Source organism: Durio zibethinus, chromosome 24 (assembly GCF_047325235.1).
Source record: "Durio zibethinus cultivar Kanyao isolate XHJ-2024 chromosome 24, ASM4732523v1, whole genome shotgun sequence".
NCBI lineage: Eukaryota > Viridiplantae > Streptophyta > Magnoliopsida > Malvales > Malvaceae > Durio > Durio zibethinus.
In genome coordinates, this window is record NC_143185.1 from 9,818,968 (window position 1) to 9,835,529 (window position 16,562).

The 16,562-nt window shown below is 29.6% G+C and overlaps 1 protein-coding gene across 4 annotated transcripts in view; it reads left to right on the forward strand.

Moving 5' to 3' along the window:
* LOC111316858 (ARM repeat superfamily protein) overlaps nucleotides 1–15,580 on the forward strand; it is an 85,219-nt gene extending 69,639 nt beyond the window's left edge. For 2 of the 4 annotated variants that reach the window (XM_089753970.1, XM_089753971.1), the window contains 9 exons: nucleotides 2,827–2,898; nucleotides 10,307–10,489; nucleotides 10,579–10,670; nucleotides 11,382–11,532; nucleotides 14,292–14,419; nucleotides 14,497–14,655; nucleotides 14,737–14,922; nucleotides 15,009–15,215; nucleotides 15,286–15,580. In XM_089753970.1, coding sequence (XP_089610096.1) covers nucleotides 2,874–2,898; nucleotides 10,307–10,489; nucleotides 10,579–10,670; nucleotides 11,382–11,532; nucleotides 14,292–14,419; nucleotides 14,497–14,655; nucleotides 14,737–14,922; nucleotides 15,009–15,215; nucleotides 15,286–15,306 — 1,152 coding nt within the window. In that variant the 5' untranslated portion in view covers nucleotides 2,827–2,873 and the 3' untranslated portion in view covers nucleotides 15,307–15,580. Of the gene's footprint in view, nucleotides 1–2,826; nucleotides 2,899–10,001; nucleotides 10,490–10,578; nucleotides 10,671–11,381; nucleotides 11,533–14,291; nucleotides 14,420–14,496; nucleotides 14,656–14,736; nucleotides 14,923–15,008; nucleotides 15,222–15,285 lie in introns of those variants that run through there. The other 2 variants (XM_022919052.2, XM_022919053.2) reach the window with 2 other exon arrangements.
* The last annotated feature ends 982 nt before the right edge of the window (nucleotides 15,581–16,562 follow it).

Consider the following 16,562-nt stretch of genomic DNA (forward strand, 5'->3'; position numbering starts at 1 on the left):
TTCTAAACTATGCTATTAAATTTGATGATTTTTTAAAGTTTTGATTAGGGAATATGTGCCACATACAATAGATTATTAAAGCTTGGGTTATTTTAAAGAGTTTTTTTTTTTTTATTTAGAGATTTTAAGCTACAACTTTTTATCTAATAATTAAAGAAAATTGATTTTTTGTATCTTTTTAGGTGTTAAAGTGAGCTTGAGATAAGGTTCCCTGATTTTTATGTCAGATTTTCTTAATTTTTTTGTGAATTTTTTGTTTGCATTTCAAACTTGTTTGCCTAAAAAAGAAAATTAATTTGTTTCTAATATGTCTTAGAAAAATATCTTAAATCTTAATGTATTTAAATCATATTTTTTGTATGAAAATTGAAAAGTTTTAAATATTTCCTCGCAACATTCTCTTCATTTTATTTCTCATTTATGTTGTTGTGGGTTATGATATTATATCAGAGTTTATTAAGAGGTTATGTTATTAGATGTTAAGAAAAAATGATTTTAGTTCTTATGTAAGATATATTATCTTTCTAATAGAGATATTGTGAAACAAATCTAAATTTTAAAACTTTAACTTTAGCTTAAATTGTGAGCTTTCCCATATCAGAAGATTATCACTACAGAAGAAACAAACTAAAGAAAAAAGGTTACCAAAAAAGTGTAGGACTTATAAGGAAATGAAGAATCAACTTGGATGAATATCCCCAAACATTCTCTTGGCATCGATTGGATCAAACTTTAAAGTGTTAAGAAAGCATTGTAATTTGTCATTGTGTATGTTGATTCTAAGGTACAAAATTGAATTAGCATGAAAAAATTGGCAAAATAACAAGCAATAGAATGTACAAACATTTATTTAAATATATTAATGATTGAAAAAATATTATGTTTATTAAAACATCTTTCTGACTTAAATATGACTTCACTTACCTTACTGCATTTACATTACAATTTAGAACCAAAAGTTCCATGGTATTACACCTTTGACATTATGCTTTATGCCAATTAAGTATTTACTTAAGTGACTATGATCTTATACAAATGCTTTTCCTTCAGCAAATGTTGGTCCCTCATAATATGGGTTCATCACTATACAATTTAATTTAATCCCCAAAGTTGATTGTCACATTGCACGATCCAATTTATATCATCAATAGCCTTATAGTACCTTTTTTTTGGTTAAATTGTATGATGTTTGTAATCTTTAATTGTTTAGGTAAGGTTTCTTTCAATATGAGTTCTTTTATTCAATGGTTTTTTTTTTTTTTTTTATGTTGTGTGGTTTGGCTTGAATGTGCTTTTTTTTTTAATTATTATTATTAGTTTGGAGTTTGGAAAGTATTGTTGTTTTGTGACATGAGGTTCAATTTTAAGTTTCTTCGTTTTTTTTTTTTAGATTTATAATGTTTTATTCTTTCTTTTAAATTTGATTTCGTTTTATTCAAGCAAGTATACAATGACTTTTGTCAAGTTTGTGAAAATGGTGAAAGCAAACTCAGCCCCTACCTCATTCCTTGCATATCATTACAATTTTGTGAATTTTGAGCAGAATTAGAAAGAATGAAGTTTTATTAGATTTGATTCTATCATTAAAAGACTTACTCTGCTTACTAACTTTTGCTAGAAATCTTCAATTACATTTTACATTTTCATCTTTTATTATAGATGTCAATGGCATCTTGGTCAATATTGGTAAGCTTAGCAATACTTATGTACGAGTGAACTTAAAAAAAGTTATAAAGAGAATTCTACTTACTCAAATTTCTTAGTATATGTTTGTCTTAATTTCCTACTACATTGTTTCCTTTTTACTGTATAATATTTTTCTTTATCTAAAGAAACACAATAATTTTCTTTCTAAAACAAATCATTTCTTTTACAAGAAACATAGCTTGAATATCACTTTATGGGGAGAATATGTACACTCTATGGGGAGAATATGTACACTCTATGGGAAGAATATGTACACTTGCTGCTAGAAGATCAATTTGTTGGTAACCAAAACAAAGAGTCATCTTTTTTATAGTTATGACAATTGTTAAATTTATGGGTAAAAATTCTCACTATAAAGTAACTTATTATAAAAAAATTTCAATTATTTCTATAGTTTTTAATCAAACTTATTAAGCCAGCTGGTTTCCATTATTATTTCCTTTTCTTTGTTATGGATGTATTAAGACAACTTTCACTTGGTACATGTTCAACTTTTAAGATTGTAATTAATTCAAATCTTCTAACAGTTTTTGAAATAAAGGTTAAGTAAATATTAAAAGAATCATATCTTATTTTTTTTCTTGAATAAATTTAAACTAATGAAACAAGATTTTATGATTTTCATATTATTAGCTTTGGTTTGAAGAGTTTGGTAATCAATTTACTTAAAACTAGGATTGTTGATGGCTTCCCAACTAATTAATTTGGATTGTTTTTTTGGCTTTTGTGTACTTAATCTATGGATTTTTTGGGCCAATTTGTGGAATTTAAGAATGTGATTTCATATGTTTCTTCTTTTTTTTTTCTGGTTTTAGCCATATTTGCATCTAAAATTTGAATTATAGTGTTTTGGTAAAGTTCGATGATATTTGTTGACACATTTTTTTTATAAGATATTTGAATACCTTAAGCTTAGAATGTTGCAAAATGCTTTTTGTTTGTTAAGGATAAAATGACATAAAAAAGTGTTATGTATATGATGTAAAGTGTTTTGGCAAAGCCCGTAGTTGGATGTGTATGGATCTTTATGACTTTACAACTCCATATTACATTACTTGGGATTATTATTTGTTATGATTTTATAAAGAATTTATTATTTGCATTACTTGGGATTTGTAGAAAAAGAGGGTAGAAATAAGGGAAGTCGAAAAAATACAAATTCTACTATGGCTTTGAACTCTCAATATCCAGGTAATTACTTTGGTTTTTTTCTATTTTTGTATTTATTTTTTTAATTTTTTGGAGTGTTTTAGAATCTATGTATTACTTGGTTTTAGTTAAAGGTGTTTAACTTTTTAATTTCTTTGAGTTTTGTGGAATATTTCACTTTCAAGGTATTGTTTGGTTTAAGCTAAAAGTGATTAAACTTTGAATTCTTTTTATTCATTTTAGTTTCTATGGCCTCTTATAGAGACATGAAAGTGATTAATTTGGGTTTTTTTTATGCTTTTTCTATACTTAATTTGTGAAATTTAGGAGTGTGATTTCATATGTTTTTCTCTTGGTTGTAGCCATATATTTTCTTAAAATTTGAGTTACAATATTTTAGTAAAGTTAGAGTACAATTGTTGATATATTTTTTAATATAAGATATTTGCATAACTTAATGCCAAAATGATGTAAAATGTTTCCTATGGGTGGTAGCTGACTTGATTAAGTTGTCAAAAATAAAATTATGTAAAAATGATATGTGATAGTATGTGATTGTTTAAGTTAACCAAACCTATAATTGGATCTATATGGATCTTTATGTCTTTGCAACTCTGTATGGTATTACTTTGGATTATTATTTTTTCTCAAGAGCATACACTTGAAATCAAGCAGTGGGAAGAAAAAGATGAGTATGAATATGTAAGTTTCCATTCTCTATTACTTTGACTTAGAAAATGACATCTCAATTAAACAATCGCACTTAAATAGATTTCTAAAGAAACGTTTGATTTACGAAATCATAGATTTTGAAAAAAAGTATGATTCCCAAGAAAGTGTGATTCTCGAGGTTTTTTTCTATTTTCAGGACATCTTGTATTTAGACTCACTCGTTTGGTTGGAAAAAATCCATATATATTAAATTTTGAATAATTACTATAATCGTTTTGGCATATATGATGGTAACTTAAATAACCACATTTAATTAATTGAATGAGGTTATTCAAGGCATTATTTGATTAAAAACACCTTGAATAATCACTTACAAAAATTGAAGAGAATTATTTAAGGTGTTTCTGGCTTAAAATGTCTTAACTAATTTTCTTCAATTTTTTTTACAAATTATTCTAGGCATTTTTGCTAGAAAACGATTTAAATAATCCTATCATAAAAATTAAAGGGGATTATTGAAGGTTTTTGGTTAAAAATACCTTGAATATTTCCCTTGAATTTTATGATGGGATTATTCAAGGTGTTTTTAGCCAAAAATCGCATTGAATAATCCCTTGCAAAAAATTAATTAGGGATATTGAAGGTTTTTATGACCAAATATGCCTTCAATAATCCTTTTCGATTTTTATTAGGGAACTATTCAAGGTATTTTTGCCCAAAAAATACCTTGAATAATCCTTATAAAAAAATTGAATGAGGTTTTTCTAGGCATTTCTAACAAAAAATATTTTGAATAATCCTTTTCAATTTTTATGAGAGGATTATTTAAGATGTTTTTTATCAGAAAATGTCTTGAATAATCCCTTACAAAAAATTAAATGGGGTTATTCAAGGTATTTCTAGCCAAAAACATCTTGAATCTTTCCCTTTTTTTTATTATTCAAGGCATTTTTGGCTAGAAAATGCCTTGAATAATTTCTTACAAAAAATTGAGTGGGGTTATATAAGATGTTTCTAGCCAAAAACGCATTGAATAATCCTTTTTAATTTTTATATGGGGATTATTCAAATATTTTTTACCTTAATTTTTATGAGGAAATTATTCAAGGCATTTTTGGGGATTATTCAAGGCATTTTCGGCCTCAATTTTTATAAAAGGATTATTCAATGTATTTTTGCCTAGAAAATGCCTTGAATAATCCCTTACAAAAAATTGAATAGGATTATTCAAGGCATTTCTAATAAAAAAATGCCTTAAATAACTTTTTACAATTCAAGAATCATTTAAGGCTTTTTTTTTTTGGTAAAACACCTTTAGTAATCATTTTTTAAATTCATTCCATTTTCTTGAACTTTGAAAACCCAAACAGTTAATACAGTGAACAATAAAAAACTGCATTGCAACCAACCTTTAAACCATTAACCCCTAAATAATGATCGTTTAAGGTGTTTCTTCAACCCAAAATTTATTTGAATGATGATTATTGAAGGCATTTTTGAGGAAAATGCCTTAAATGATCATCATTGAAGGTGTTTTTAAAGAAAATGCCTTAAATGATCAACATTTAAGGTGTTTTTTTAGAAGAAAACACCTTAAATAATGATCATTTAAGGTGTTTCTTCAACCTAAAATTTATTTGAATGATGATTTATTGAAGGCGTTTTTCATGCTAAACGTCATATATGAATTAAATTTTTTATTAGTAGAAACCTAAAATTGCCTTGCAGTTATTTTTAGACATGTTTTTCAAAATGGTAACAGCTATTTCACAATTTTTTAGTTAGGTCAAATTTGAAAATAAACCTACTTTTCTTCCCAGGATTCTAGAATACCATAAGGAGATGTGGGTTTTTTATTCTGGGACTTTGGATATTGTTGAGAATCTGTTAGTTTTTCCCTGAATCAGATTACCTTAAATCAAACATTGGAATTAAATACCCAACGATAAGATTTTGAGAAAAAAATGTGTAGATTCTTTTGAACCAAACGCCCCATAAGAAATATCCATGATTTTTAAATTAGTTTAAACAACATCCCAACCTTTACATGTTTGTGTTAGCAACGATATAGATGCTCTTACTTCTTATTACCAATACATGCTCAATTGGCAGAACTATGCTGTTTTACTTGATTTGTTATTAAACTTGGGTGATTTTTGTTAGGTTAAAAGCCTCCAATCCAATCATACCAGCGGAAGTGAAATCAAATAATAAATCAAATACATAAGAGACAACAATTTAACGTGATTTGATCCAACTGACCTACATCCACGGATGAGAAAAAAGATCCACTAGTTGTAGAGAATTACAAACATACATCAAATCATTAACCTCACTCAACAATCAATACTCATAAGACACTCCCAATCTCCTCTAGTCTTATGGAGTATTCTCAACCCAAACAAATACAAACCCAAACCTTTGTGCACTTTTTCAACATAACCAAACACATACCCATATGCTCCCATACATCATACCTATGTGGACCCTTTCAGTCTCCTCTAGTCCACTCACAAACAAACATACACACTCATAAGACGTAGAGCCTGAATACTCCTATGAGGTGTCTATCTCACAAAACCCTACAACTTTCTTACATCTTTTTCTCATACTTAACCCTGTAGAGATTTCATATATTTATAACCATATAAACTTACCCATTAAGAATCCTTCTTCTCTAAGCATTCTTCTCCTGTAAGTCAAACTTGCCTATTAAGAATCCTTTTCCTTTTAGAATTCTTCTCTTGCATGTCAAATTTACCTATTAAGAATCCTCTTTCTCTTAGAATTCTTTTTTTACAAGTCTTTTTGTCCATCAAATAATATCAACAAATCTCTAACAAATCTCAAACAAATCTCTTATAGGATTTGAGTCATTATTCCCAATAATCTCCACCTTGACTCAAATTCCATCAATCATCTGTTTTCATGCTAGACATGTTTGACTCCACCTGTAATGAAAGTATTCTCTTCTCTTGTATCTTCACGCTTCATACAAACTGATCTTTAATCTTCAAAACTTGAACTCGAACTTTTCTCTTGAATCGAGTTTTTCTAAGCTTACTTCTTCTCATGTCTTAAACCAAGCTCTTCTTATATCTCGAACTGTCAACTATTCTCATATCTCGAACCATCGACTTTTCTCACATCTTGAACATTTGACTCTTCCCACATTTCAAACTTTTAGCTCTGATACTACTTATTGGGAAATACCACAGCTCTGATACCATTTATTGAGGAATACCGCAGCTTTGATACCATTTATTGAGAAACACCACAGCTCTGATACCATTTATTGGGCTAAAAGTCTCCAATCCAATTATATCAACAGAAGTGAAATCAAACAATAAATTAAACACATAAGAGATAACAATTTAATTTGGTTCGATCCAACTGACTTACATCCACGGATGAGAAAAAAGATCCACTAATTGTAAAGAATTACAAACATACATCAAATCATCAACCTCACTTAACAATCAATACTCATAAGACACTCTCAATCTTTTCTAGTCTTATGAAGTATTCTCAATCCAAACAAATACAAACCTAAACCCTTGTGCACTCTTTCAATATAACCAAAAACATACTCATATGCTTCCATACATCATACCTATGTGGACCCTCTCAGTCTCCTCTAGTCCACTCACAAACAAACATACACACTCATAAAACGTAGAACCTCAATACTCTTATGGGGTGTCTATCCTACAAAATCTTACAATTCTCTTACATCTTTTTCTTATACCTAACCCTGTAGAGACTTCACATATTTATAACCATATAAACTTGCCCATTAAAAATCCTTCTTCTCTTAAAATTCTTCTTCTGTAAGTGAAACTTGCCTATTAAAAATTTTTTTTCTTTTAGAATTCTTCTCTTACAAGTCAAACTTATCTATTAAAAATCTTCTTTTTCTTAGAAATTTTCTTTTACAAGTCTTCTTGTCCATCAAGCAATATCTAACAAATCTCTAACAAATCCCAAACAAATCTCTTATGAGATTTGAGTCATTATTCCCAACAATCTCACATTGACTCAAATTTCATCAATCATCTATTTTCATGCTAGACATGTTTGACTCCACCTGCAATGAAAGTCTTCTCTTCTCTTGTATCTTCACACTTCATACAAACTGATCTTCAATCCTCAAAACTTGAATTCGAACTTTTCTCTTGAATCGAGTTTCTCTAAGCTTACTTCTTCCCATGTCTTAAACCAAGCTCTTCTTATATCTCGAACTGTCAACTCTTCTCATATCTCGAACCATCGACTCTTCTCACATCTTGAACATTTGACTCTTCCCACGTTTCAAACTTTTAGCTCTGATTTTACTTGTTGGGGAACCCCATAACTTTGATACCATTTGTTGAGGAACACCATAGCTCTGATACCATTTGTTGGGCTAAAAACCTCCAATCCAATCATACCAGCGAAAGCGAAATCAAATAATAAATCAAACACATAAGAGACAACAATTTAACGTGATTCGATTTAACTGACCTACATCCACGGATGAGAAAAAAGATACACTAGTTGTAGAGAATTACAAACATACATCAAATCATCAACCTTACTCAACAATCAATACTCATAAGACACTTTCAATCTCCTCTAGTCCTATAGAGTATTCTCAACCCAAACAAATACAAACCCAAACCCTTGTGCACTCTTTCAACATAACCAAACACATACCCATATGCTCCCATACATCATACCTATGTGGACCCTCTCAGTCTCATCTAGTCCACTCACAAACAAACATACACACCCATAAGACGTAGAGCCTGAATACTCATATGAGGTGTTTATCTCACAAAACCCTACAACTTTCTTACATCTTTTTCTCATACCTAACCATGTAGAGACTTCACATATTTATAACCATATAAACTTGCCCATTAAGAATCTCTCTTCTCTTAGAATTCTTCTCTTGTAAGTCAAACTTACCTATTAAGAATCCCTTTCCTTTTAGAATTCTTCTCTTGCAAGTCAAACTTACCTATTAAGAATCCTCTTTCTCTTAGAATTCTTCTTTTTCAAGTCTTCTTGTCCATCAAACAATATCTAACAAATCTCTAACAAATCTCAAACAAATCTCTTATGAGATTTGAGTCATTATTCCCAACAATTTTAACCCTTTTTTTAAAAAAACTTTTCATGACTTTCAAATGTAAATTCTCAAGCATGTGTAGTTGTTCCTCATTTAGGCATATGGATAGCTTAGGATTGTGATATTAATGTTGCTCAAATGTTAGAATAAATCTCACTTGTTTGGTTTGTCGAAAAATTTTATGATTTTAGGCTTTTAAGTATTTCTTTTGCCTTAAAATTTTTAAACTAAGTTATTTGCTCATTTAGGTATGTAGATAACTTAAATTTGATATATTAAACTTACTCAAATGTTAAAAAAGGTTATGATTTTTTTTTTCACTACCATTCTTAGTATTATTAGTTATTAAAACTCATTATTGTTTGGATAGCAAGAAGAATTTTTATTGATTGAGTTTGGTAAAATGACATTCTATATTTTTCCATTAATTATTTTTGTTCTTTTTTTTTTTTTTTTAATTTGATGTATAGTTGGACTATTCTTTTCTACATTTTTTATGACCTTCAAAGCAAAATTTTCAAGTATATCCGGTTATTCCTCATTTTCAAATATGTGTTATTTTTGTATTTTTTCTATTAATTTTTTTTTGTTGCTTAAGGGTAATTATTAATATCATGTAAATGGTTTTGGATCTTTCATGAAAAGATAAAAATTTTAGCGTATTGAGTTTCTGAATGCTTCAAATATAAAAATTATAGAATGACTTATTGTTAATGCAGTTATAATTCATTTTAATTGATTGAGACTCAATCTCAAAAAATAAAATTTGTTAAATTGATTTTGTTATTAGAAAGATAAATGGTTGTTGTCGTTGGTTATGAGTTTTTTGTATAAAATTTCATTATAATTGATTGTCATATAATTTTAAGGTTTATTTTTTTAACAAATATTTTTGTTATAGTAAGGAAAAATACTAAAAGACACTTCTATGTCTTACAACAAAGATTTTAAGTGTTGAAACACATAATGAGGATATACGACTTACCAAATTTATTAAACAATTGACAAATAATTTAAGAAGTTCTATAATAATTTACTTTTAAATATGTCGAGCCTAATTCATGTTTGCTATTCTATTTATCTTAACTTCAAACTAAAAATTTATATATATATATATTCTACAACTTATAATATTAGTATAGATAAATTATAAAAAATCATATAATTATTAAAAAAATATAAATCAACTTACATTCTTAACACATTTGGTATATATTACAAAAATTTTAAATATCAATATTTCTGATCCTGCAGCGTTGCGCGAGATAGATGGTAGTATGAAATAAATTTTTGTCACTGTGCATGACTAAAATTTATTAAAATTTATGTTATGATTTTACGGGCCATTAAAAGTTGTGCCCACCGGCCGTATTAGTGTACAACTCTACCACTCACTTTTTTTTTTTTTTTAATTTTCTTTTAATTTTTTTTTTACATAACAAAAGAAACGAAGGGCCTTCTCGACAGCGTTTTCTTCTTAAAAATGAAAGAAAAAAAAAGTAATAGTAAAATAAAATAAACTTTAAGCTCAGCCATAGGAGAAGGGAGAGTAGATTGTAAGTAACTTGACAAATCAAATTTTCTGTAGTCGCGAAATTAGGTTTAAGATTGATATGGAGCGGATTCCGGCTTTAATATCATTATTGGTGATGGTGATGGTGATAGAGATGGCAAGGACTTCGGCTGAGCAAGAAAATAAGTCATCTTCTGCAGGACTGTTTTGGTCAACGGCCAAAGAGGAAGGGGATCTGGTGCACAAGGCTGGACCTGCTGATGATTCCACCGCCGCCGTCGATAACGCTGACGGTGGATTTTCTTCTCTCGATGGGATGTTGCAGTGGGCCATAGGTTTGATGAGTGGCTTCCATATCTCTAACACTTTGTCTATTAAAGAAAAAATTGTTTTTCGGATCTTATTCTATTCGACAATGAATCAGGTCATTCTGATTCGGCTAAACTAAAGGAAACCGCGCAAGATGTTCAACGTCTCTCTCCCTCGGAGCTCAACCAGCGCCAGTTGGAAATAAAGGTTTTTTTTTTTTGTTTTTTTTTCTAGTTTTACTACCCTTTTGCTAATTATTTGACTTACTGTGATGCTAATTTTATTGACATAACTAACTTTTTATGGTTTGAAAGGAATCAGCTGAGTCAAAAATGTCTTTTAAGTTGTACTACAAAATGAGTTCATCTGCTATTCTTGCCTGATGTTATCACATCTGCCATTTATATGGATGATCAATTTATAATCTATAATAAGATTTCTATACGTGAAAACATATTTTGGATATTAAACTACATCAATTTTTATTTTATGTCTAAATAGTTGTTTCATAATCTTTATTTCCCAAATATATATATATATATATATATATATATATAAATTGAGTTAATGTTCAACTGGTTTCTAAGTTACATATGAATCCACCCAAAAATTGGATTTTTATCTGTTCCAAACTCACAAGATTCCTAATTTTATTATTACCTAATCACTTATAAGTTTGAAAAAATTAAAAGTTTTACTTCTTAGTACTTCACAATTTCTACTTTCTTAAAATCATGTGTTAATGGCACAATTTGCTATGTGCAAGGCATGACAATGTATTACTTTCTTAAAACCAGCAATAGCTTTATCCTTTTGGGCACCTTCTACCTTGTTTCATTGCAGCTGCTTGCAGTTTATACATCTATTTTGCTTCTTTGTGATATCTGACATAGTGACCCCTGCATTATTGTTGCACAGGAACTTGTGGCAAAGTTAAAAATGCCATCAGATGCACAGTTGATGCAAATTGCACTAGATGACTTGAATAATTCATCTTTGTCTATAGAAGATCGCCACCATGCTTTGCAAGAACTTTTGATACTTGTTGAGCCAATAGATAATGCAAATGGTAAGTGGTGGTTTTGCCCATAGCTGGATTAACTCAACTTGAACAATTGAAATCTATCCTTTCCTTTCCAAATTATTTCCATAATATCGGTTTATCTCTGAACATATGAATTATTGCCATGAGTATCTATTTGCGTTCAAATTTTACAAGGTTAAAGATATAGATTTTATCTTCTTATGACTGTTGTTTGCCTTCATCTCTTTACTTTGTTGCTGTTAATTTAACTTGAAATTTTCATTATTCGAACTTTTGTCAGTAAGATTTCACCCTTTTCTCGAAGATCATGTCTCTAACATTTACAATATTCTCACAAGAATTGCAATGTGGGCTTATTGTGGCTAATACTGTAAAATTATTGAGCTTTATCTAATTTTACTACATTAGTTTTTAATTTGTTTGGTCTTTCCTTTTGAAATTTTGATGTACTATGGTAGTAGAAATAGTTGAAAAAATACAAATAATGATCGAGACCAGAATAACAGCAAATTGATGTAAATTGAAGTTGGAACAAGAAATCTAGGTTTTAGAGTTGTAAAACCACTAATAGATAATAGTCCACTATAATATGGCAGCCTAATGTCTCTAAAAACTATTTATACTAGGGCTACAACTACTTTTAGTCTGAGCCCATGGATACACATAAGCCTCATCTAACCTAGCCATTCAAACTCTTTAAGCTTGTCACATTACCACTTGATAGAATAAAAAGATAACTACGAGTCATTAACTAGAGTAAAATAATAAACATGGGAACTAGATAATTGATTGAGATAAATTGTGGAATGCTCTTGCATCAATCTCCTCGGATTCACAGAAGGTCCCCTTGATTATTTAGAACATGGGTAGCTTTAGCATAGTTTTTTGGTTCAGTTCTTTTCAGTTCATCTTCTACAATCTAAGAATGCTTGCTAGCTAATTTACTTAACTCCGTAATATGGTTGAAATAATGATCAATTAAGTACTGAACTTTTAGTTCTTCAAAACTGGTAGCCGATTTGTTAGTCCCACTGTTCCTCAGAAAAGAGGAGTGAAAAAAATGTATCTGAATTCAAACTCAAGTTTGCATTTATCCAGCCATCAGAAAAGGACATCACCACCATAGATCGAATCACCAGTGTTAGATTGTTTTGCCTGTGAAATATTGTTATTAGTAGTCGCTGCACTTGCCCCAATGAATTTGGTTGGGTTGTGGCTAGCCTGCTTCCGTGCCCACGCTTTGACTGCCATCCTAGTTTACTGATGATATCTGACTTGTCAGTTGCCATGTTAGCGTCTGGAAGTCAGTGCCATGTCAGCAATCTTTTTATTTGTCCTTGCTTATTTTAGCTTTCTGAAACCATTATTGAGGTCCATTTTATGAGATTTAGCCTTTAAAGGTCAGGTTTTTCATGGCCGGTTTATGAAATCTTTTGTTTTAGGGAAGCAATAATCACTTTGGAACATATTCAATAGTTAGAAAATGACCTTCATAATTTCTATTTACAATTGGATGGCTTACTTTATTTGAGAGAAAGATATGGTGTTCAGAATCTTTCCTCTTGAGAATTTTATGAGTATCTTTTTCTCAAGAAAATATATATGCCATAGGGAAAAACTGTTGGAAGAATGGAAATCTTTTTTTGAGCAAGAGTTGCAAGAGAACAAGGTTTCATGGTCCAAATGTTATTCTTGTGATTTGCTGGAAAGTATCAATTAGAAGCTGGGAGTATTAATCAAAAAGTGTGAAGTTTTCATAGAGGAGATTCAAGAGGTTCAGGAAATTAAAGAACCAATTTTAGAACCCTTTTTTGACATCATTGAGGAAAAAAAAGGGAATGCGATTCTAGAATCAGTTGTTGACATCCTTGACAAAGACGAGACTGCCATTGTAGAGTCAGTGGCCTTGATCAACAAGTGCAACATCATCAACCACTTGAAGAAATTGAAGTACAACATAATTTTGAAATTGAAAAGGTTTAGAGCATAGAGGTTGAGCTTGAATGCTCACAAATTGAGTTTTTGGTCCAACCAAATAAGGAATTTAGTGAGTGGTATCAATGATAATCCTTCCGCTGGCTTTATATTTTTCTGATTATTGCGATTAAGCGCATTGTTGTTGATAATAATTCTTCCATTGACTTTAGTCTAAATATGCTAAAAATTGAGGTGCAAGTTCCTTTGTAGAAAATGTTTGTGCCACGTGAAGTTATTTGACACTCCCATTCATGGATCTTGCTGGAAATTTCTTCTGCTTGAATTTTTAAAACTTGAGGTTGAGTTCCTCCCAACTAGGGGAGAATGAAAATATGCTAGTAAGGGGTTTAGTTTTCTAGGAATTTATCTTACATCTTACAGGTTTGATTGTAATCTTTACATATGTTCAAGCTATTTTAGATTATTTAGTTTATTTTATATTAGTTTGTATTTTACTTCTTTTCAAAGTATTAGTGTTGTAGGGTTATATTTCGTATTTTGCATTTTATTAGGGTTTTTGGTTTAGCTATAAATACAGATGCTTTTTTTTTTCTTTTGAGTAACTTTTGGATGATGAATATATGAGATTTTGAGAAATTGAGTACTCTGTTTTTTCCTTCTATCATTTTTTGTGGTTTTGTTCCCCCTATTTCTTCTATTTCACTCCTGATTTCCTCCTAATTTCTTCCGCCAATCTCCAATTTTTCCTCTAGGTTTCTATATTTCTCTAATTCCCCTACTTGATCTACAACTATCTTTTACGCCTAAAGAGATGTGGCTCACATTGTTAAGTTTTTGCCTGTCAGATTTTTGTAAACTTGGTGGGCTTGCTGTGATTATACGGGAGCTTAATCACCCTGACCCAGATATAAGGAAAATTTCTGCATGGATACTTGGGAAAGCAAGTCAAAATAATCCATATGTTCAGAAGCAGGTACATCATCTTCCCCTTGGGCATTTGAGCAAGGTATATTCAACATCAACTAACTTGCAAAAATTTACGTGTCTTAGGTCCTGGAACTTGGGGCATTGGCAAAACTAATGGAAATGGTGAATTCTAGTTCCGCAGATGAAGCCACTAAAGCATTTTATGCTGTGTCAGCCTTGATCCGGAATAATGTGGCTGGTCAGCAATTGTTCTATGTGGAAGCTGGAGACAAGATGCTTCAGGTGATGTAAGAAAGAATTGAGCATTTGCTGTTGTTTTGTCCATCCCTGCAAATTGCAATTGACAATAATTTCTGTCTTTAGGACATATTGAGCAACCCCAGCGTGGATGCTAGGCTACGCAGGAAGGCTGTGTTTCTGGTTGGTGATCTGGCTGAGTGCCAGTTAGAAAATATAGATAAAGCTGAGATGCCATTTTTCAGCAATCATTTATTCTTGAAGTCTGTGGTTGATCTAACTGCATCAAATGACCTTGATCTCCAGGATAAGGTAGTTCTCTAGCCTCATTTTCATGTTTAATGGCCGCATACATGAGGAACTACTGATTGGATGGTGGGTATTGGACATATTTACAGGCGCTGGTTGCAATTAAGAATCTCCTGCAACTTAGAACAACTGAAGCTACTGTTTTCAAGGACTTTTGTAGACTGGATGATGCTTTGGAGAGGATGAAGAAGCAGCTGGAGGATTTGATGTTGGAGGAATATCACAGAGAATATGTTATAGATGTGGAAGGCCTTCGCAAAGAAGTGGAACTCATTTTTCAGGCAAAGTTGGGGAAAGTATGAGATTACTTCATTGGATCTTTAATTTAATTTGGTGAACTTTGGCTAAGGAGTTTATAATTAACAGGTGATAACGGTGCCAACATGACAGCATGTTTCGGCCTTACAAACGTAGCAGGATGTTTCATACTTCACCTCTTATCATGGAGCTGAACATGTCAATAGGAAGATGAGTTAGTTTTGTTGTATCCCTTGGCAAGAGAAAAGTTTGCTGATAAGGAAACTGGTAGGTGGGAAAAAGCAGTTTCTGGGATGATGCTTCCCAACTTTCAAGTAGGGTTGATAATTCATCGAATCCAATTCAATACATAGTATTATAAATTTTCAAAAGTTAATTCGAATTCAAATCAGTCAGTTCAGTATATTGGTTTTTTAAAAATTATTTATTGTTAATTTTTATTATTTTCATATTATTTTTAATATATTTAAATAAAATTAAATATAAAATAATTATTTGTATTTAAAAAATTAAAATTTCTATAAAAACTAAGAAAAATATAAATTGATTCAGTTTAGATATTTTCTAAATTTTTTTATATTTCATGATTCAAAAACAAAATCTAAATGGAATTGGAATATTTAATATTTAAATTGAAATTGAATCAAATAAGAGAAAAATCAAATTGAATTGAATTTTATAACTTTGAATTGATTTTTGAATTTTTGAAAATTTTTTTGACCCTGTCTAGGGGCATCCACCCTTTTAGAAAGTAATGTAGCAAAAATATTGTTGTCTTAATATATATATATATATATATATATATTATTTATATATTAAGACAACAACCTTTAATTAGGGTTGATAATGCATCAAATTCAATTCAATACATCGTATTATAAATTTTTAAAAATTAATTCGAATTCAAATAAGTTGGTTCAATTTATTGATTTTTTAAAAATTATTTATTTTTAAATTTTTTATTATTTTCATAATATTTTAAATATATTTAAATAAAATTAAATATAAAATAATTATTTATATTTAAAAAATTAAATATATATAAAAAATAATAAAAATATAATTTGTTTCAATTTGGATATTTTCTAAAATTTTTTGTATTTCATGATTCAAAAACTAATTTAAATGGAATTGAAATATTTAATATTTAGATTGAAACCGAATCAAATGAGAGAAAAATTAAATTGAATTGAACTTTATAATTTTAAACTGACTTTTGAATTTTTTTAACCTTATATATATATATATATATACATATATATTTATTTATTTAAACTAAGTGAATACTTACACATTGCTATACATTGTTATAGGTCAATATTATTTGTTTTGTCATTTTTATTTATTAGGTTTTTTTTTTGTAAAATTTATTTAATTAAAAAAAT